Source organism: Zootoca vivipara, chromosome 3 (assembly GCF_965207765.1).
Source record: "Zootoca vivipara chromosome 3, rZooViv2.hap1.1, whole genome shotgun sequence".
NCBI lineage: Eukaryota > Metazoa > Chordata > Lepidosauria > Squamata > Lacertidae > Zootoca > Zootoca vivipara.
In genome coordinates this window covers 22,489,119-22,510,324 of record NC_142586.1, presented here as the reverse complement: position 1 = coordinate 22,510,324, position 21,206 = coordinate 22,489,119, and the positions used below count along the sequence as shown (strand labels likewise).

At 42.3% G+C, this 21,206-nt stretch overlaps 1 protein-coding gene across 1 annotated transcript in view; it reads left to right on the top strand.

Moving 5' to 3' along the window:
• DLGAP2 (DLG associated protein 2) overlaps positions 1 to 21,206 on the top strand; it is a 365,730-nt gene that overhangs the window by 46,212 nt on the left and 298,312 nt on the right. The window contains exon 2 of the mRNA XM_060272460.2: positions 8,460 to 8,514. Coding sequence (XP_060128443.1) covers positions 8,460 to 8,514 — 55 coding nt within the window. The remainder of the gene's footprint in view (positions 1 to 8,459; positions 8,515 to 21,206) is intronic.

Below are 21,206 nucleotides of genomic sequence, written 5' to 3'. Positions count from 1 at the left end.
ATACAGAGATCCCCCTCCCATCATCAAGAGCAGCTCCTCCAATAGCAGCTATGCCAGCGGGGAGGGGGAGGAGTTCAGTGAGGAAGGAGGAAGAGGGATGCAGGGCTCCGGCAACACAGAAGAGCCCCTGCTACACATGAGGAAGGAAGAAAGAGAGGGGGAAAGGGGGGGAGAAGGAAAACATGGAGCGTAGACCCTTTCCCCCTCCGGTTCCGGAATTACGCAGGAGAAGGCGGGGAAGAAGGTTTGCCGTCCCGAGACTCTTATGCTGGAAGAAGACGAGGGGTGGTCCATTCCCGGATTCTGCCTCGGACTGAGCAGACATGTTCTACACACCCATTCCACTGTAAATAGACTGCACTAAATAAAACTGTCTAAAGACAAGAATGTGGAGCGTCGTTACTCTAGAGTAGTCGCAACAACAACCTCTGACAATAGGCTTTAAACTGTGTGTGTGTGTGTGTGTGTGTGTGTGTGTGTGTGTGTGTGTGTATTTGTCTGTCTACCTACCTAACTATGAAACCTATTTGTGTATTCGTCATTTCTGCTACATCCTTTAAATTATTTGAATTCTAGCATGGGAGTTGTTTTTATGGTAGAGTGAGACTTACCATGGCCAGTCCTAACACAGATCATTCTTGTTGGGATGGAGATGAATGTTCAGAAACCCAGAGGAGCCACACCTTGTTGAAGGTTCACTTAAATCAATGGACTTAGGTGTTTGATTTTGGTGGGGCTTAAGAACAGACTTAACTCCTCGTCTGGAATGTGTCCAGCAGAACTGATGTACCAGAAATAGGCTGTAGGGCACCTTCCCTGTTGCTAAGTTACTGCAAGGGGCACACTCCAAAGTACGGTAACCAGACAGGGCTTCTTGCACTTCATCATAGGACTTACCTTGATATTTTACCCAGCTCCTGTGTTATTCCACTTCTCCTGAGAGATGTTTGCATGTTGAGGACATTGGGGGGCGGGGGATAGGCTGACTCCTCCTAGGTGAAACATGGGAAAGCTTTACCTCTCTTCTCATAGCTACACCACAGCACACATAATATACTATGCCTGATATAGCAGTGCACTGAGAAGGTTTATTTCCAGTTACTGAAACCTAGATTGTGACCGGGAAGCTTACATTGGAATACAGGAAACCTCCTTCTTTTGAATCAGACCTTTGGTCCATCAAGCTAAGTGCTGTTGGCAGTGAATGACGCAACAATCTATAGGGGTTCAGGCAGGAATCCCTCCTAGCCCTACCTGCAGATGCCAGGGATTGAAGCTAGCACCTTCTGCATGCACCCTGTAGGTGGATAAGAGGATAATCTGTTAAGGCTTCCACATGACATAAAATATAATCCATTACATAAAAGTAAAACATAGCTGAAATTTCTCTCTCTCTAAAAAGACAAAACATCTTAAACAATGCCATCACTTGGCTCTTTTCTGCTGCCACCTCTGCACTCCCATCAATCCTGTGTTTCTATATCAACCATTTTTCGTCCCGTCCCCCCACATCTCTTCTCCAATCTGCCACCTGCGTGTCTTGCATAAGCTGCTTCTGCGGTTCATTCAGCAATGCTCTTGATAAATATTAGCAAAAGCCATAGTTGCTTCTATCCATTTACTGGAATAGGAAGGAGGAAATAAAAAGGACATTAAATATCTGGTAGTACAAAATGAAACAAAAATGTGATAAATTGCCAGCTTTGTAGAGCAGAGTTTGGCAGATTTCCTATGAAAATTGTGGGGAGGTGTTCATGCTCAAGAACGGCAAGGTTTGAGAGAAGTGAGGGTTAAAAAAAAAGAATCAAGATGTAGGATTTAATTGATTTCAGTGAAGCTTCTCTAAGCATGGCTAAATCTGGTTCTAACCCATAATATATGCATTATAGGATATATCCGGTGTATATGCTGAGATTAAGGTGAGTTGACCATACTAAGTACTGTACCAGCAATTGTATATTCACATGAAGGCATGGAGAACATTATACAGGGCATATGCTTTGCATTGCCCAGCCAACGTGGATAATCACCAACACATCTCAGAGAAGGTGAACTTTTTCAATATCTGCATTCCAGAAAATAGAACTCCAGAATCTGACATTGTGCATTTTTCTCTAGCAAATGTTTTCGGTAATGTGGAACTGCAAATTCAGACAGAAATTCTGAGAGAAACCAAATGCAAGGTGATTTCATAAAAGCACCTCTACATAGAATGTCACTCAGTGACATACATTACTGAAGGTCTTTGTAGGCAATTGCCCCCATCCCCAGGATGGCTTTGCCATCCAGTTGGGTGAAGTCACTTGCTATAGGTCAGAGCTTTCCAAACTTTTCATGTTGGCGACACACTTTTTAGATGTGCATCATTTCACCACACAGCAATTCAGTTTTACTAGCAAACCGGAGGTTAAACTAACCCCTTTCCAGCCCTGGGAGGAGCATTCGCGCGACACACCTACACACTGCAGCCGACACACTAACGTGTCATGACACACAGTTTGGAAAGCTCTGCTTTAGGTGGTAGTATGGGAGAGGAGGGTGGAATAGATGAAGGCAGATATTGTCTAGCTGCACCATTTCAAGTGTTGGTATAAGCTATGTGTCTGTGCTGCTTTTTAAGCTCCATACAACAAAATGTCTTCAACCAGCACTGCCCATCTCATACTCACTTTTCCTTAGCACTATAGCACTATGCTTGTGTAACGGCCTGTATGGGCAGGGGCACCCATTTAAAACATATTGGGATATCACTGCATATTAGGTTTGGGCAACCTACATCCCTAGAACCTCATGTGGCTTTCATCCTAATTTCAAAAGCCCTCTATAAGCGATCTGTTCAGGTCTCTGGCAGGAGGGAGCTGCTCTTTTCCTTGACTTGCTTTAGGTCAGAGCTAAAGCAAGTCTCTCTCTCTCTCTCTCTCTCTCTCTCTCTCTCTCTCTCTCTCTCTCTCTCTCTTCTCCATCAGCAAAGTAAATAAGGGGATTGTTGAAAATTGACGCCCTGACTTGCATAACCACTTTCCACCAGGACAAAGCCTCCACTGGATGCAGCTCTTTGTCTTTTAATTTATGTTTCTATTTCAGGTGTTTATCATTAACAGCACTGAGCATTTTTGAATTGGGTAGGAACACTGCAATTATGCAAGAAGTTGGCAAGAATAGGAAGCCTATTGATAGCTAGTTCTATAATTAAGCACTAACCTCTGAGATCCCGACTTGTTTGCAAAATGACAGCTGCGGTTTCTATTTGTCGTTTCCATAGTCACCTTTTAAATGGAAAAATGGCAACCGTAAAGAGTCCTCTGTCACTGAAGCGCATCAATACGTTTCTAGAATAGGCAGACAAGAAATGGTGGTGGTGGGGATATTGATGTGATTTAAAAATAAAGCATGCAGCCATTATGTAATGTAATGATTCATAATGACAGATAACTTCTATGCTAGTCTGATGGCAGCTGTCAACTTGACTCCACTGACTAGCTGAACCAAATTGGTGGCCCCCTTTTTAAACTTCAAGTTTGCTAAACACTTTAGCTTGCTAAACGTTTTAAGTTTATGGCATTGTACATTTTAGCAGCTGGCTTTCCCAGCAAGTAGAGCAGGGCAGTTTAGTTCTGAGCACACACGTTTATTACAGGACATCTGATGAAATGAATTCAAAAACTTGTTCTTTGAACATGCGCCATCTACTAAATATGGCTCGTCAGTGCTAAAAATATTGCGATGAATAAAGAAGACTCTTAAAGTAATATGCCAAAAACTCAATGTTCCTTTCTTTTTTCCTCGCTGCACAATAGTAACTGGCTAGGCTGCAGTGATAGCATGGAATGCTTGTGATAATTGTAACTGATGCAAAGAGAAGCTCGGTGATAAGAGCACTGATAAACTTCTGCGAGAGAAATGAAAAGACGGTGTGGCTGTCACAAAATGCTTAGATACAAGGAAGGCTGTTTGATAAGAAGGCAGCAAGAAAGACAGGCAGGTACGTGAGGATATGGGGAAGCTGGAATGGGACTTGGGAAATGGCGCTAGTGATGGAGAAGCTCAAAGACAAGTGTCCAGGTGAAATAGTGGGCAAAGAGTTGTGTTGGATAATAGGTTTGGTTAGTAAATGGTCTGGTACATTTTTGATTACCTGCTCACTGGAAGGACAGATCCTGAAGCTGAGGCTCCAATACTTTGGCCACCTCATGAGAAGAGAAGAATCCTTGGAAAAGACCTTGATGTTGGGAAAGATGGAGGGCACTAGGAGAAGGGGACGACAGAGGACAAGATGGTTGGACAGTGTTCTTGAAGCTACGAACATGAGTTTGACCAAACTGCGGGAGGCAGTGGAAGACAGGAGTGCCTGGCGTGCTCTGGTCCATGGGGTCACGAAGAGTCGGACACGACTAAACGACTAAACAACAACAAGTTTGGACAAAGGGATTCCTCACTGTGGCTAATTTCACAGAGTTTTGCAAACACTTTTAAAAGCTAGCATCTTGGGCCTTATATAGCTGTATAGCTCTTTCAGAGGCACAAAGGCAAAAAAGGCGAGTGGAAGATTTTTATGCCACTCACTGCCTTGGTATGAATCTGCTTAAAAGGCTATCCTATGATCAATCTACTTTAGTGCAAGTTAAAGGCCAACAATTATCTGGTGATCTATTCAGAGTTCCAACATATAAAATAATAATAATAAAACATTAAATATTAAAAAAACCTCTCTATACAAGGAAACAGAAGGAGGGGAATCAAACCCTGATGAACCCCACATTGACTGTTCCATGGGGCTGAACAGCACTCTTAAGCATCACCCTCTGGAAATGACAATCTGAGTAGTAACAGAACCACCACAAAGCAGTGTCACCGACAGACAACCTCTCCAGAAATATAACATGGTTGATTGTATCAAAAGCCACTGAGAAGTCAAGGAGAATTAACAGGGACACATTTCTCCTGTCTCCCAATGGAGGTCATCATACAGGGTGCCCAAAGCAGTTTCTATGCCCAAACTGGGCCTAAACCTTGATTGAAATGGACCTAGAAAACCAGTTTCCTCCATGAATGCCTGGATCTGGTCTGTGACCACCCACTCAGGAACCACCCCCTCTTGTAAGGAGGTTTTAATCACCTCCCTGGCCTAGCCAGCTGTCCCCACCCTCCTAGTTTTTAACAGTCAAGAGGGACTAGGATCCAGAACACAAGTGGTCACTCTAACTGATCCGAAAACATTGTCCACTTCTTTGAGCTCTGCTAACTGAAACTCATCCAGTGTAACAGGACTAGACAGTGCTCTGGTCACCTCTCAAGATTCATCTGCTCTAACAGTGGAGTAAAAGTCCTGGCGGATGCAAGCGGGAGCTTGAAAATCCATGGGGTTCTGTAAAACATGCCAAAAGAATGGAGGTGTTTTTTTTTTTTGCAATGACAAAAGTGAAAAATGAAGCTAAATAGACCATATTCATTGGTTCACCTCCTACTCAATATATTAGATTTGGGCACTATTTTTATCCAGCTCTTGTCAGAATTGCTAGAGATCTTGGCTGAGATGTCTTTATTGCACTGCTTTTCCTGCTTCCCTGCCCAGTCTCATTACACAGCAGTAGAAGGGGAATGCAGCTTTCGAAATTGCCTTGTGCGTTGGTAGATGAGATGTCCTTCAATTGCTCTGTTTCATCCAGTACGTCTGTATGTCTGGAGACCTTGTCCTGGGAGAAAACCACATCCCTCCAGTTTTCAGGTGTTTTGAACTGTCCCATCTGGAAGAGCTGGAGCCTGGGAGAGGCAACCCAAGCACTATTTGCGGAACCAATCCTGTTTAGAGGCCCCATGTTGCTGATGTTCTTAAATGCAAAACAGATGCATTTTACTACTCTCTTGGAAAAGACCTATACTTTTTTTAAATTAAAAAAACCTTGTTGATTCACTACTAAATAAAGGACACCTCATTTTCAGCAAGAAATCCCTTGGCCATGTAAAGCAGAGTGGCTTTGAGTTTATTGCATTTGCAGGTATTTAAAGTCCACCTGCATGTGACATGTATGAACTTCCTGATCAAGATATGTTGCAACAGGACAGGAATCATAGCTGGCATTTTCTCTTCTCACCACCCCTTAGTCCTACCTGCTTTGCGACAGCTGGGGAAGTTCTGATCCTTTAGAAACAGGTTCTGTATCTGTCATAACGGAACTAGTAGCGCTCATCATATCGAGGGCTGAAGCAACAGATTATTCGCTGAGTGACACATTACACGTTTCCTGTCTTGGTTAATTGTGGGAACCATCCTGTGATAGGAGAACTGTGTCATAAAAATGCAACCGTAATTTGCAAAGGTGTGCGTCACGCCGTTACTCATGAAGAGTGAACATATATTTTGGCATTTCTGAGTTTGATATTATATCTTTGGTGTCTGATTGACTCTCAGAGTTTGTTGAATCATCAAGGAAAAAATTCCTGCTACATTTTTTTTTAATCAGAGGAAATACTTTAAAATTCAGAAGTTGGTTAACTGAGAAATTATGCCTGCTTGAAACTCCAATGATTTCTTTTATTTCTGAAATATGTTCACTAAGTTGAATATAAATCAACTAAGCTGAATATAAATCAACTACAGTAAGTTGATTATAAATCAACATCATTCATTTTCATTTTAAATAAGCGATTCTCTACTCATGAGTGCAGGGATAAGGTACTTGAAATGCTACTGCCCAGCCTTTGTCAACCTGGTGCTGATGTAAACTCTAGACCAAAACATTTAAAGAACACAAGGTTGATGAAGGCTACCCTAGTCTTGTATCATTGCTTTTCTTGGAAATACAGAAATATATGAAAATTTCAAAACCAAAACATTATATCCAAGTGCCTTGTTTGTTAAACGTTTGAATTTTGACATAAGATCATAGGGAATGTCGTCTCTGAAGAAAACAAACTGAAAAAAAGGATTTGGAAGTCCCTCGTCTATACTTCATTGTAACCATTGCATTAAAGCTAAACATGAGATCCGGAGCCAGCCCTGCCATTGGGCAATGTCAGGTGGCTGCTTCAAGTGGCAGACGTTGGAGGGCAATGGCAGACCCCCCCCCAGCTCTCCTTGCCCTGCCCATTCCCATCCTCCCAAGCAGGTACCCCATTGGTGGCCATGCCAGCTGCTTGTGGCCTGGGCTGGTCACTCATTTGCCTGTTCACTTTCCCTCAGCACATCACAAGGAGTGGTTGGGGGGAGAAACCCCATAACAAAAGCAGGCAGGAAGTCAGGAACACCAGCAGGCATTGTGCAAACATTGCTCTGCTGAAGTAATACCTAGTGCTGCTGCTGAAACACTGCAGCATTTATTTGAACAGATAGTGAGCAAGCACTAGGCAGAGTGATGAGTGGATGATGGTTGTGAGGTGTTGGCCATGCCACACAGCCTGCTCTTCACCCTTTGTGTGAGGCTACTGCCCTCAAATGCCACGGTTGAAGTAAAATTTGATGACCAGTTTCTTGTACGTGGATTGAGGTGTGTTTACCTCTCAACCTTCACCTCAGGAAGCGACAGTGTCTTGGCCCAACTCTGCCTCTAACTCCATAATCACTTCTTAATTTGGAGGACTGAATGGGTTATCATTGCTTTGTGAGGACTGATAGGAATGAGTGCAAGGCTTAATGGTGCTCCTCAAAAAAATATCCCAATGTTTTTTCACAGTAGTTTTCTAAGTGGACTCTAAGCTCTTGCTGAGTTGATAATGATCTGATTGTTGTTTTCTGCTAGCTAACATGTGAGTGTTATAACCTTAGATCAGGTGACAAAAGATATTTGGTTGCAAATCTCCATTTGGAAGGGAGTTGCCTTTGAGATTTTGTCTCCCAAACTTCACAGAGGGACTAAGGATGTAAATGAAGCTCTCCTGAAGGGAGAGTAAACAGCTCAAGGCCGATGGAGGCTGGGAAGCAGGCTGTGGGGAGAGACAGACCTCTGATTCTAGGTCTGTTTGGATTATTTCGTATTTTCTAAAATGCTGAGCCTGTGCTGCACAGCACAAGATATCGTGTGGAGATTTTTGGATGTGTCTTTGATGCTTATCTTCTGTTTTTGAAGAGTTCTGCAAGTAAAAGTTTGAACAATATTTTTATGGGTCTGGACATTGATTTATTCCAAAAGGAGTCAGTTCTTATTCATCCAGTTGCTTCAAACTGCACAATATTAATATCTGCAGTGTGTTTTGCCTGTTAACAAGTAATGCTTCTACTAGGTTAATTAGGGCAGCCAGTGGCCCAACTCCCATTGCCCCAGCTAGCATAGGGATAATGAGTAGTCAGGGATAAAGAGAACTGAATAAGGATAAGTACCCAGTGAAACACGAAGTAATAATGATGTGACTTGTTTGATGTTATGCACAAAAAAGGGGGGACCAAGCCATTTAATTTAATTACGCTGTCCTTTTGCTCTCAAACACTAACATAAATTATTTTTGTTTTGTTCTTCCTATAACAGGTTTTGCCTGGCATTCTGCAGAAACATTGCTGTATTTTACCAGACAGGAACACAGGTAACCACTGAGATTTTTCCTATTGTTTTCTGTTAATATATTCCTTTGTTTTGGGGAAAAGAAGTTATGAAAATTGTATAAAAGCCAGAGGATTCCCCTGGTGCTCCTCATGAGGGACTTCAGAATAAATGAAGAAGTGAGAAATGGGTTACTTAATATAAACTGATCCTTGAATTTAAATTACCTGTTCTCTGTGGAAAAGCATGCTTACAAAATATGCCATTTGGGGCCATTACACTTCTAGGAAATTGCTTTTAGCTTCTGCTACTTGAAGTTTCACGTATGCATTCCTGAACTATTTTTTGTTTGTTTGTTAATTTCATAAAATATATTCCTACTTATACAAAATTAGCATAGATAGGCAGCATAGATCATGTGGCTTTATATTCTCCTTAGCCTTAATCTCCATTTCTTGATGAGGAATTGAAGATGAAAAGGAGGTATTTCCTATTGCTGTATGGAAAGGAGTCACTTGAATTGGCAGAATTTTGAAAGTTTCGTTTTCAGGATATTAAATGACTGAAGTTGTACGTACATTAATAGTAATGTAGCCCCCCCCCCCCCAGTCTGCTTATCAAGGCATGTGCCTGAATTTACTTTGAATCTTGACTTAATATGTAGATCTAAGTAGGGTTATGTAATCTGTTTACTGCTGCTTGTTCACTGAAGAGAAGTTATCTTTCCACTCCTGCGTTTGAGGAAGGAATGTTAAACTTGGGGGAATTAGAGTTTGAAGATGGAGTGCACATATCCAAGATATGAAAAAGGGGGAAACTCTGTAATAGAGGTCCTACTTTCAATCCCTGGCATCTCCAGGTATGGGAAGAAATGCTCCATAACATACTGCTATGCTTAAGTCTAAGATCATAACCAGTACATTGAACTAAGCCCAGAAGCCAGTAGATACCCATTGCACCTATATATCCTAGTTTCAACCAAGAATAAACGAGCTGGTACTTGTCTGCATTGATTAGCTGACGATTGCTTATGAGTACATGTTATACAATGACAGATAATTAACTCAGCATGTTATTTCTACTTGATAATTCATAAGCAGACTAATATTATTTGTCAGTATGTGTATTTACTGTTTCTTACACAGTCAGGAAGCTGTGGAATGCAGTGAGTTCTTAAATTGCCCCAATGCCTACTGTGTTATCTGTTACATAAGTTGAAGGTTAATTGACCTGTTTTTCCCCCCTTTCCTTTCGTCTGCTCTTACCTATAAATTTAGCATCCAGCACCATTATTTGTAAATAAAGAGGTTATTGGCCATGTTCTGGGGGAGAAAATGCTTAGATATTTATTGCTTTTTTAAAAAAACTGCTGACTCGGAAGCTTTGCTCATGTGTTCAGTCTACTGTGTGGTGGGCAGCAGATAATGGCAATGTGGCCGCAGAGGGTTGTGGATGCAGCTCATCACGTGGAAAAAGGATTGGATCTGAAAATCCTATGGGCTATATTTGTACAGAGTTGAGATTAACCCAAGCATCACATTTGTCAAGTCTTGGGAAAATGCACCTGATCCCATAGACTTTGTTGTTGTTGTTTAGTCATTTAGTCGTGCCCGACTCTTCATGACCCCATGGACCAGAGCACACCAGACACTCCTGTCTTCCACTGCCTCCCGCAGTTTGGTCAAACTCATGTTAGCAGCTTTGCACTATCCAACCATCTTGTCCTCTGTCGTCCCCTTCTCCTTGTGCCCTCAGTCTTTCCCAACATCAGGGTCTTTTCCAGGGGGCCTTCTCTTCTCCTGAGGTGGCCAAAGTATTGGAGCCTCAGCTTCAGGATCTGTCCTTCCAGTGAGCACTCAGGGCTGATTTCCTTCAGAATGGATAGGTAATCAGCCCTGAGTGCTCACTGGAAGGACAGACTTACATACCGGTACCTGTAAGTGACTGAAATGGAACTACTAGATCTTCATCAGAATTCCATTGGATTCTGAGCTCCTCGCTTTCATATACAATTATGGGTGGAATTTTCATACCATATATGTGGCATGTTGTTCCCCACCCCCTCTTAATCAATGGCTCTCAAAATACGGTGTTGGGTGATTTATTAATGCTGCTGAATAGTAAACTTTAATCGCTTAATAGGCTCATAAATGCTGCCACAACCAAGCAGACACTTAGGATATCACATTAGATTTTTAAGATAACGGGGAAGGGGGGGGGGAGACAAAGAAAGGATCTGGCAAACATTAGAGAGAGAAAGAGTTGCCAGTTCCCACAGCTGTCCCTGGGGTAGGGTGTGTGAAAAAGGGCAGCATTGAGCAGCTTTCTGGGTGTGTCACCAAAAGTGGAACTGAATAGGGATGTTATATGCTACCAGTTAGGGATGCGGGTGGCACTGTGGATTAAACCACAGAGCGGGAAGGAGAAGAAGTGTGCATGCACACGAAAGCTCATACCAAAATAAAAACTTAGTTGGTCTTTAAGGTGCTACTGAAGGAATTTTTTTTATTTAGCGGGAAGGTAAACGGTGTTTCCGTGTGCTGCTCTGGTTCGCCAGAAGCGGCTTAGTCAGGCTGGCCACATGATTCGGAAACCATAGCTGTCAAGTTCTCCCATTTTTTAAAGGGAAATTCCCTTATGCTTCCTCCCGAGAAAAGGGAAAACTTGTTTGTGACTGGACCTAATGGTCAGGGGTCCTTTACCTTTACCTGTGCTACCTGTTATAGGAAAAACTTAAAGAGTGGACCTCAGCCTGAATCTGAAGTGGGCTTTTCACAAAGGTCCAAGCTGGACTTGAATGTCATTACATAACAAAAGGTGGGGTCATTCCACCTCTACCCCCAACTGTATTTAGAAGCAAAGATCACCAGTGTTGAAGCAATGATTCTTCAACATCAACTTCATTGGACTGGTCATGATGTGCGGATGCCTGATGATTGTCTTCCAAAGCAACTACTCTCTTCCGAACTTAAAAATGGAAAGCGTAATGTTGGTGGTCAACAAAAGAGGTTTAAAGACTGTCTCAAGACAAATCTTAAAAAGTGTAGTATAAACACTGACAACTGGAAAACACTGGCCTGTGAACGCTCCAATTGGAGAACAGCCTTGACCAAAGGTGTCATGGGCTTTGAAGAAACTCGATCTCAGGACGCAAGGGAGAAACGTGCAAAGAGGAAGGCACGCTTGGCAAATCCACACTGTGATGAACTTCCACCTGGAAACCAATGTCCCCACTGTGGAAGGACATGTGGATCCAGAATTGGCCTCCACAGTCACTTACGGACCCATTGTTAAAACCGTGTTTATGGAAGAAAATCTTACGCGGCTACGAGTGATCGCCAAAGAGAAAGAGATATCGCAGTTGCACATCCTTGTACATATCAGTCTGGTGGGTATGTTTCTAGGCAGTTTGTCCACAGCAGAGAGTGGAGAGTGGGCATGAATGTCGTCATATGGCTTCCATTTTCAAATTGCATGGAAGCTGGTTAGGGAGAAATGCATGAAATCACAGTATTTCTCAAGAAACCATGGGATAAATGTGGGCAAACCAGTGGTAGGAATACCCTGAGTGCAGAGTAAACAGGAGTGGGTACACAGCCTTAGTAGGTTGTTTTTGACCTTGCTGTAGGGGACAAGCTTGCTCCTCTTCAGAAAATGCAAAACTAACGCTTGGTCTACTCAAAGCAGGACATGCTTTTTGAGTGGCATCTAGTCACTCTCAAGGGACGATTAATGATTCAAGTCTATGTGTTGCTTGCATTAGATATGGTAATAGGTGCTGGGAATCAACCGGACAACTACAACCTCCTGCTTCCGATTTGCTTGGACCTGCTTGGGATTGCACCATATGGGCATTCCTTCGCTTACTACAATCACTCTCATTGCACAGAGCAAAGCCAAATTTCTGGGGTATGTACAAAGGTCCAGCTGAAGCATCTGAAACTGCCTTGGACGCACTGGTTGATGTTCTCCAGGCTAGGGACAAAGGTGAGAGCTGTTTCCTAGTTCTGCTGGATCTCTCAGTGGCTTTTGACACCATTGACCATAACATCCTTCTGGACCGTCTAGAGCAGGCATCCCCAAACTTCGGCCCTCCAGATGTTTTGGACTACAATTCCCATCATCCCTGACCACTGGTCCTCTTAGCTAGGGATCATGGGAGTTGTGGGCCAAAACATCTGGAGGGCCGCAGTTTGGGGATGCCTGGTCTAGAGGGTTTGGGAGCTGGGGGCACTGTCATGCAGTGGTTCCGCTCCTTCCTCCTGGGCCGTGTTCAGAAAGTGGTGGTGGGGGGTGAGTGCTCAGACCCCTGGGCTCTCACTTGTGGGGTGCCTCCTCCCCCCCATGCTCTTTAACATCTACATGCAGCTGCTGGGAGAGATCATCAGGGGGTTTGGGCTGGGTGTTCATCAGTATGCGGATGATACCCAGCTCTACCTCTCTTTCAAATCAGAACCAGTGAAGGTGGTGAAGGTCCTGTGTGAGTGTCTGGAGGCGGTTGGAGGATGGATGGCGGCTAACAGATTGAGGTTTAATCCTGACAAGACAGAAGTACTGTTTGTGGGGGACAGGAGGCGGGCAGGTGTGGAGGATTCCCTAGTCCTGAATGGGGTAACTGTGCCCCTGAAGGACCAGGTGTGCAGCCTGGGACTCACAGCTGTCCATGGAGGTGCAGGTCAATTCTGTGCCCAGGGCAGCTATCTATCAGCTCCATCTGGTACGCAGGCTGAGACCCTACTTGCCTGTGGACTGTCTCGCCAGAGTGGTGCATGCTCTAGTTATCTCCCGTTCGGACTACTGCAATGCGCTCTACGTGGGGCTACCTTTGACCCAGAAACTACAACTAATCCAGAATGCGGCAGCTAGACTGGTGACTGGGAGCGGCGGCCGAGACCACATAACACCGGTTTTGAAAGACCTACCGTACATTGGCTCCCATTACGTTTCTGAGCACAATTCAAAGTGTTGGTGCTGACCTTTAAAGCCCTAAATGGCCTTGGTCCAGTATACCTGAAGGAGCGTCTCCACCCCCATTGTTCTGCCCGGATACTAAGGTCCAGCGCCGAGGCCCTTCTCATGGTTCCCTCGTTGCGAGAGGCCAAGTTACAGGGAACTAGGCAGAGGGCCTTCTCGGTGGTGGCACCCACCCTGTGGAACGCCCTTCCACCAGATGGCAAAGAGAAAAACAACTATTAGATTTTTAGAAGACATCTGAAGGCAGCCCTGTTTAGGGAGGCTTTTTAATGTTTAATAGATTATTGTATTTTATTTTTCTGTTGGAAGCCGCCCAGAGTGGCTGGGGGAAACCCAGCCAGATGGGTGGGGTACAAATAATAAATTATTATTATTATCATCATTATTATTTATTATATACACACCTCCATCTGAGGCTGCCTGAAAGGAAAAGGAAACTCATCTTAGAAAGTGGTGGTGATTTAATTGTGTTCCTGGACTATTTCTATGTGCAGGGAGTGAGTTTTGTGCCCAAGCATCCTAATACAGTGGTACCTCGGTTTATGAACACAATTGGTTCCGGAGGTCTGTTCATAAACTGAAGCGTTCATAAACTGAAGCGAACATTCCCATTGAAAGTAATGGAAAGTGAATTAATCCGTTCAAGATGGGTCCGCGATGTTCGTAAACCAAAAATTCGTAAACCGAGGTGTTCATAAACTGAGGTTCTACTGTACATATCTTCTAGCATTCTGAGATTGTAGTGTTTTGGGATGCCTTTTCTCCTATAACTAGCTCTTTGAAGGGATACGGTTTAGTTATAGGGGGGGTGGGGGTGGGAATCCCAATCTAATAAATCTAATTCCCTACTAATAAATAAGAAGTTTTAAGAAAGGTTTAGGGGCAGCACCAGTATTTATATTCCAGCCATTTATTTTAGCAGTACAGCTCTCTTGCAATGCTGATTTTTGTAGTCTTCAGCTGCTGCTTGCTCAGACCTTACAGAATGTTACCATGAAGATGCATAACCATTCATGGCTTTCAGCCCTGTTTCTATGGAAATGGGACCAGGAGGTTTTTTTGTTGACAGAACTGATGGCAAGTAGTATCTTAATCTCCATCTAATCCACAGCTGACTAATTTACCCGTGTTATATTTCTTATCTAGTCTTCTCCCCTACTGAAAATTATAACAACATTTTCATCTTCATTTTACTCCATGACCTTACAAACTCTCACAAGCAGCAAAGGCAGGAACTTCCTCCCAGGGTAAAAGGAAGAGACAGAGGTAGGGAGAGAGGAAGAATGTGGGTGAATGGTTTTACATGCAAAGATTGGTTAAGAATGAGGATGCAAAAGATAAGCCTGGGCAAAGGGCTTTGAAGGAGGTGTTTTGCAGAAGGAAAATCGTATCTTGAGTCACAGGACTGAAACAGCTCATAAAATGTATACCCTGCAAACAACTTCTGGCAGCAATGTTACATATATCTCATTGGCACCACCACCTTATATACTAAACATGAACTCAAGTCTCTGAGCGAGGATCCTTATGTAGCCAAAACCAGTGCCGCCTACACACAAGGGGGCAGATATCAGCAGGCTTGGGAGAACCCTGAGATTTGCAGAAGGACAAAACATCTCAAGGAAAAGACCAAAACATCCCACCAAAAACTGAGCGTGCTCCATGGCCACAGAAGACCAACTGTTTACTTTCTTTTGTGTGTGTGAAGTATATGGAACTGATTATCCTGCAAGAGGGCCTGACTGCCTGGCTGAAACTCTGAATTCCACATTGCAACATTTTGTTGGAGCTCCCATTTGCTCCTTCTATTATTATTTATTATTATCTTTATATCTCGCCATTCATCTGAAGATCACAGGGCAGTTCTTCTATCAAAGAACTCAGAGTGACATGCCCGACCTGATCCTATTTTATGTTAGGCCAAGAAAGTCTGATTTAGATTGTGCAGAAAGGTTCTAGATCAGGCATCCCCAAACTGCGGCCCTCCAGATGTTTTGGCCTACAACTCCCATGATCCCTAGCTAACAGGACCAGTGGTCGGGGAAGATGGGAAATGTAGTCCAAAACATCTGGAGGGCCAAAGTTTGGGGATGCCTGTTCTCAATAATCTGTACGTATTGTCCCCCAAACCCTACAATTCCTTGACCCAATAGTGACTGTCATTAGTTTAACCACAGAGAAGGTTTAAGGTGAAGCAACTCATTAGTTCTTGGCTTTGTGAGGGGTAAATATGAGAGTTTTTGGACAGCTGGTTAAGAAAGACATATGCCACAATATCACTTTGCTGTATGCTTTGCCTTGTTTCCGTTGTACAAAATGTCCACTTCAGGGCATCTTATCTAGTATTCAAAGTCTTCCACGTTATTGACCCTGCTTGTCTTGGTCATCTTTCGGGACCATGACCTCCCAGAATATCCATGCTTCGTTGGAACTCTGAAAATGTTTGACATTGATTCGTTACCATATGGGGATGGCTTTTCAACATAGGCCTTGCAACCTCGAGCAACTGATGCCCAACTGTGGAATTTGCTCAAGCAAGAAGTACATGTGTCACATACATCTGTTAAGCGCCTTATCTTGGGATTTCAATGTAAGAAAAGAGTTTCTGGCACTGTTTCCCCACAGTAATCTCTTATTGAATCGCCAAGCCCTTTCAATTGTATTAGCCACTGTCAATCTTGTAGGAAGTTATGGTACGATTTTTATTTTTGTATGTGCTTGTTTCACATTTCCCAGAAGGAAAGGATATTAAAAGAGATGTGCTATTATGACTTACTTGGAGAAATCTGTTTAGATATAACTTTTGGCAGATCTCCAGGTAGTTGTAAGAGGAAGCACAAAATGCTCCTTAAAGTCTTCTCCAGCTACTGCTTTGTGTGCATGTCTACCCGGATTAGGCATGAAAATGTCAGGTGTGTGAATTGTATGTCCCTTTCATTTATCAGCTTCATTGCTAGTTTTTGAAGCCAACCCACTATTTTCTCAGGCTATTTCTTGGGGGAGGGCTCTTAGAGTATAATGAAAACTTTGAGCTAAACACCCTAATATAAAGAGGAACAGACCTGGTTGTTGTTGTTTTTTTTAAAAAAAACCACTCCCCAATCCTTGGTGTCTTTCAATTTCTTCAAAACAATATACCAATGATATTAACCAATGATATTAACCAAAATGTATAAAACAAATTTGCCATGCATCCCGAAGGCTGCTCTTCTTTGTTATTTGAAGCCTGAGGTGAGACCAGTAGACTTGGAATGGATTGCAACTCTCCTAGCAACTATGAGAATCTGCATTGCTAAATACTGGAAGACTGTAGCAAGCCCTCAACTAGAACACTGGTTGGAGAAGACACAACAAGTTCATTAAAATGACACATTTAGGAAGAGAACTCAGAAACCAACAAGAGGATCAGTCCATAGAATTCTGGATTTTCTTCATTAGTTATTGGAACAAGAAAGCTGAGGACAATATTTAGCCCTACAATCAAATCACTTTTAAGCTTTTCTGCTCTCTCTCTTTCTTTTTTCTTTCTTTTCTCGCTGTCCCATTTATCCTTGTCATCTGCTTATGTTACTACCGTATCTTACTAGATTGTCACTCTACCCCTCCAGAATCACCATGATGAGATGGAGGCATTTTTTAAGCTTTAAGCTTTTAATTTTATTTTAAGAAAACAGAAAGAAGGATATGAGAGCCCCTACCCCAGTGACATGCATTTAGGGTTAATTACAGCAGAGTTTAAAAAGGTAAAGGGACCCCTGACCATTAGGTCCAGTCGTGACCGACTCTGGGGTTGCAGCGCTCATATCGCGTTATTGGCTGAGGGAGCCGGCGTACAACTTCCAGGTCATGTGACCAGCATGACAAAGCCGCTTCTGGCGAACCAGAGCAGCACACGGAAACGCCGTTTACCTTCCTGCCAGAGCAGTATCTATTTATCTACTTGCACTTTGACATGCTTTCAAACTGCTAGGTGTGCAGGAGCTGCGACGAAGCAACGGGAGCTCACCCCGCCGCGGGGATTCGAACCACCGACCTTCTGATCGGCAAGCCCTAGGCTCTGAGGTTTAACCCACAGCGCCACCCATGTCCCTACAGCAGAGTTTAGGTTGTTCTAAAAGCTCCGCTAAAAACCTGCATCCCCCTTGGCATGAGAACAGGAAGGGCAAATTCGGTGTTCTTCCATGCCACATCATTTTACTCCTATTTTGGCTTTTTATGCTAAATGCCCCCAAAATGGATCATTTTACTGTGCAGATTATGTTTTTCTCACAACCATCTCTGCTTGTAGCAGATGTAGATTTCCAGCTGTGGCAACTCATAACAAGAAGCAACATCTGTAGTGATGGCATATACCAAGGATAATTCCTGCGCTTGCTCATGATACAAGCAGAAGTCAGCATGGGCTAATTAGAGTGACATCCTTGGCTGAAATGGTCATATTTGCCTGTTCTTAGAGCTGGGATGATAGGAAGCTCTGCGTCATCTTATTTTCTTTTGAACCTCAAGGTTAATGAAGGCAATTTTGTCTTAACTTGCATTAGATCACTTTGGAAAGACCGAGAATGCCCTGAAACAGATTAATCTGTAGCTCTATGCCTCTGAAGTATTACTGCTGGATTTTGTGTGTGTGTGGTTTTTTTTTTTAAAGAAAACTAATATACACTGTCAGCAACACAAGTTGCATCAATTAAAGTTTTATAGCCTGTGTTGATGCTGATTAACTACAAAGCTAAATGAAGATGGGAAATGGCAGGAATGATTGATGTTTTATTTAAAAGGCACAGTTTGTTTATTTAGTGGTTCAATTTAATTCGCAAATAGGTGCTAAGGCAGTGTATAAATCATACTGAAGCATCTACTTTGTATGGATGGGCTTTTTGACAGCCAGTTGTGAGGAACATAGCATCGAAGTGCTTAGCTTAAAACACAATGTGCCAAGTTCAGTAATAATAGACTTTGGGTGTGTGAAAGTGAGAAAGTGCTAGCTGCAAAACCAGGCCCAGTATGACGTCTCTGATGTCCTTGAGAGAGGGTTTACTTCTCCCGTTACCCTAACACCCCAGGAGATTACCGATAAACCTGATGCAATGTTCAAATTCACAGTATAAATAAGTAGGAATACTAGAACCAAAAAAGGAAGGAAAACAAAAAAAGAGAAAAAGAATAAGAAAGAGAAATTAAATACCAACAACAATCATAATGATCCTAATAAAATTCAAAATCACATAGCTATATACAGAATATAGCCCTTTATCACCAATTTATCTCAATCTTCAATTCACATACAGAGAATTGAGTCCTTCCAGCTCCCACCTGGAGCAGCTTCCCTTTCCTCAGCCTCACATGTTAAGGAAAACCACTCTAGCCTGCCTGTCACAAATGTCTCTCCCTCCTTTGTCCATCACCTACTGTACATATCTTCATTTCTCAGTAGAATAACTCAATGGTGGTAGATACTTAAATGGTGGAATACTTAAATGGCGGTAGAATACGAATCCTAAATTGGTGGAAGAAGGAGAAAAGCTATAGGGGAGAAAACATTGAAACCCTAATCTCCTCCAGAAATACTGAATTAAAATAAATCAAAATCAGATAGCCATGACAGACAATTATGGCAAAATTCATAGTAAAATAATACCAACAGTTATATACACAATGCAGTTGATTAGCTTACCAATCACTCAGAATTATTCTTTAGGCTCGATTCCAAGCAAACTACATATAGTAGAAAGAGCTGCTAATAGCTAAAGCCTAGGAAACAAAAGAGTTGGAATAATGGTCACATCTGAATGGGATAGTGATAAATTACTCTCCTTGACATCTGGGCTATTTAAAATGTATTATGGTGAAAATGAGATGGGGTTCCCTGTCTGTGCTTGAGAATTATTCAGGTTATTACAAAAAAAGATAAAAGGAGCAGGGGCAGACTAGTTTGAAGTTTAATATGACCAAAGTATACAGACTCGTACTAGGTATTTATATAGGTCAAGTTCAAAAACTCAAGGTGTTTTACATTATCTCAGTGATTTTTTTACAACAGCAGTTTAGGGCAGTATAATTTTTTAAATTTAGTATTGGGGGGGGGTTCAGGCTGAATGATGGGACGTTGCCTAAACTGTCATGCTACAGCAATGGTGGCTACTAAAGTAAAACCCCATATAGTTGCTGATATTTTACCTGATAAGAAGTTCCAAACTAGGTTCCAGGTGAGAGAAGTGGCAGAGACGTTGCTGCTTCAGCAGGCAGGTAAGGAAGTTTAGGAGAGGGGCTCGGGGTGGAATAGGGCAGACCGGTGGATTAGGGGAAGGGATAGGTTGTCATTGGGGAATGGAGAAGGCATTTGGATGCGCTGTTGTGCTTGTGATTATGCCATGAAAATGTAGCCCAACCCAAGGAAGGCTCAGAAACGACCAGGCTGCTTTTGGACTTTTAAGGAAAATAACTTGGTTAACTAACTGCAGTTCTGAAGCAAATCCTGAAACTGTTTTTTTTTTTAAATCGGAAAAAAAATTGTGTTACCCTGACATAGTTTGCAATGATATAAATGGTGAAATGGAAAGTATACATGAGAGTATCAGTGTGTGACTCAGATGTATATTGATTGTAGCAATGGTACGAAAAGCAGAGGTTCATATACGCATCCACATAAATATGGAGCATTTTGATATATTAACAGCTGAGTCCATCTTGGCAGACATTTTTAAATCATATATCCTACTTTAAAATATGCTGCCATTAGAACTTCATATGGAATTCTGCAATCTCCTGTGTCCAAGCAATTGGAACAGTGCAGAACACTCTGTTGAATTGTATTTGGTGACTTCGTCTTCGTTTATGTGCTTGGAATTTGTGACTCACTGGAATTAAGTTACAGTGCACAAGAAAATGTATTGAAGTTGCACTGTAGGTGACAAACATAAGAAGGATGAATTCAAATCTGCTTCTAACAAAGAGACAGATTTGGAAAATTGGCCATTGTGTCTTGATGCCAGTTTTTTATTCATCTTACATAACTTTCTAGAATGGCAGTGACAGTTCTAACTGTTATAAAGAATTTCTCTCAAAACACAAGTTTCTAAAACAAACCAAGAATAATTCTGTGCTTGGAATAAAGTGTTAACTGCTGATGCTTTTTTTTAAAAAAAACAACATATACACCTTGATTTTATGCCATCTTTTTCCAGCCTCAAAATGATGATGAGCAAATAACCTTTTATTTCAGGAATAAATACATAGCACAGTTTTAATGGTATGGTGACACGTGTGTGTGTGTGTGTGTGTGTGTGTGTGTGTGTGTGTGTGTGTGTCTGCTGAGTTTATAATAGGTCTTGGGGGAAGGGGAAATCTTTTCAATTTGTTTCCCAGTGGTAAAATTTTATAACATTCCAACTTGTTGCTATAGAAACTACAATAGCAAGAAGATACATTAATCGGATGCACTGTATTTTATGTGCCTCTATCTGCTGGGTTATGCATTTTATTAATCTCCAAAGCATGTTGATACTAAGTGTCATATGTAGCCATTTGAGCACCGTTTTGAAACTTCCCCTTCCCCCTCCCCTTCCCCTTCTCCCCCCCCCCCCCAATTATGGGCATTGAAATATTTTAATAGCTTATACTTTCCTGTTGCAGGCATCACCCTTGCAAACCATTAGTAGATAACAGCCACAGTGATCTACTGGGGTATGTTATGCTAATGCTTCTCTGTTTCACAGGAGAGCACTAAAGATTTAGATTTGTTCAGCTGTTTCAAAAGATGAA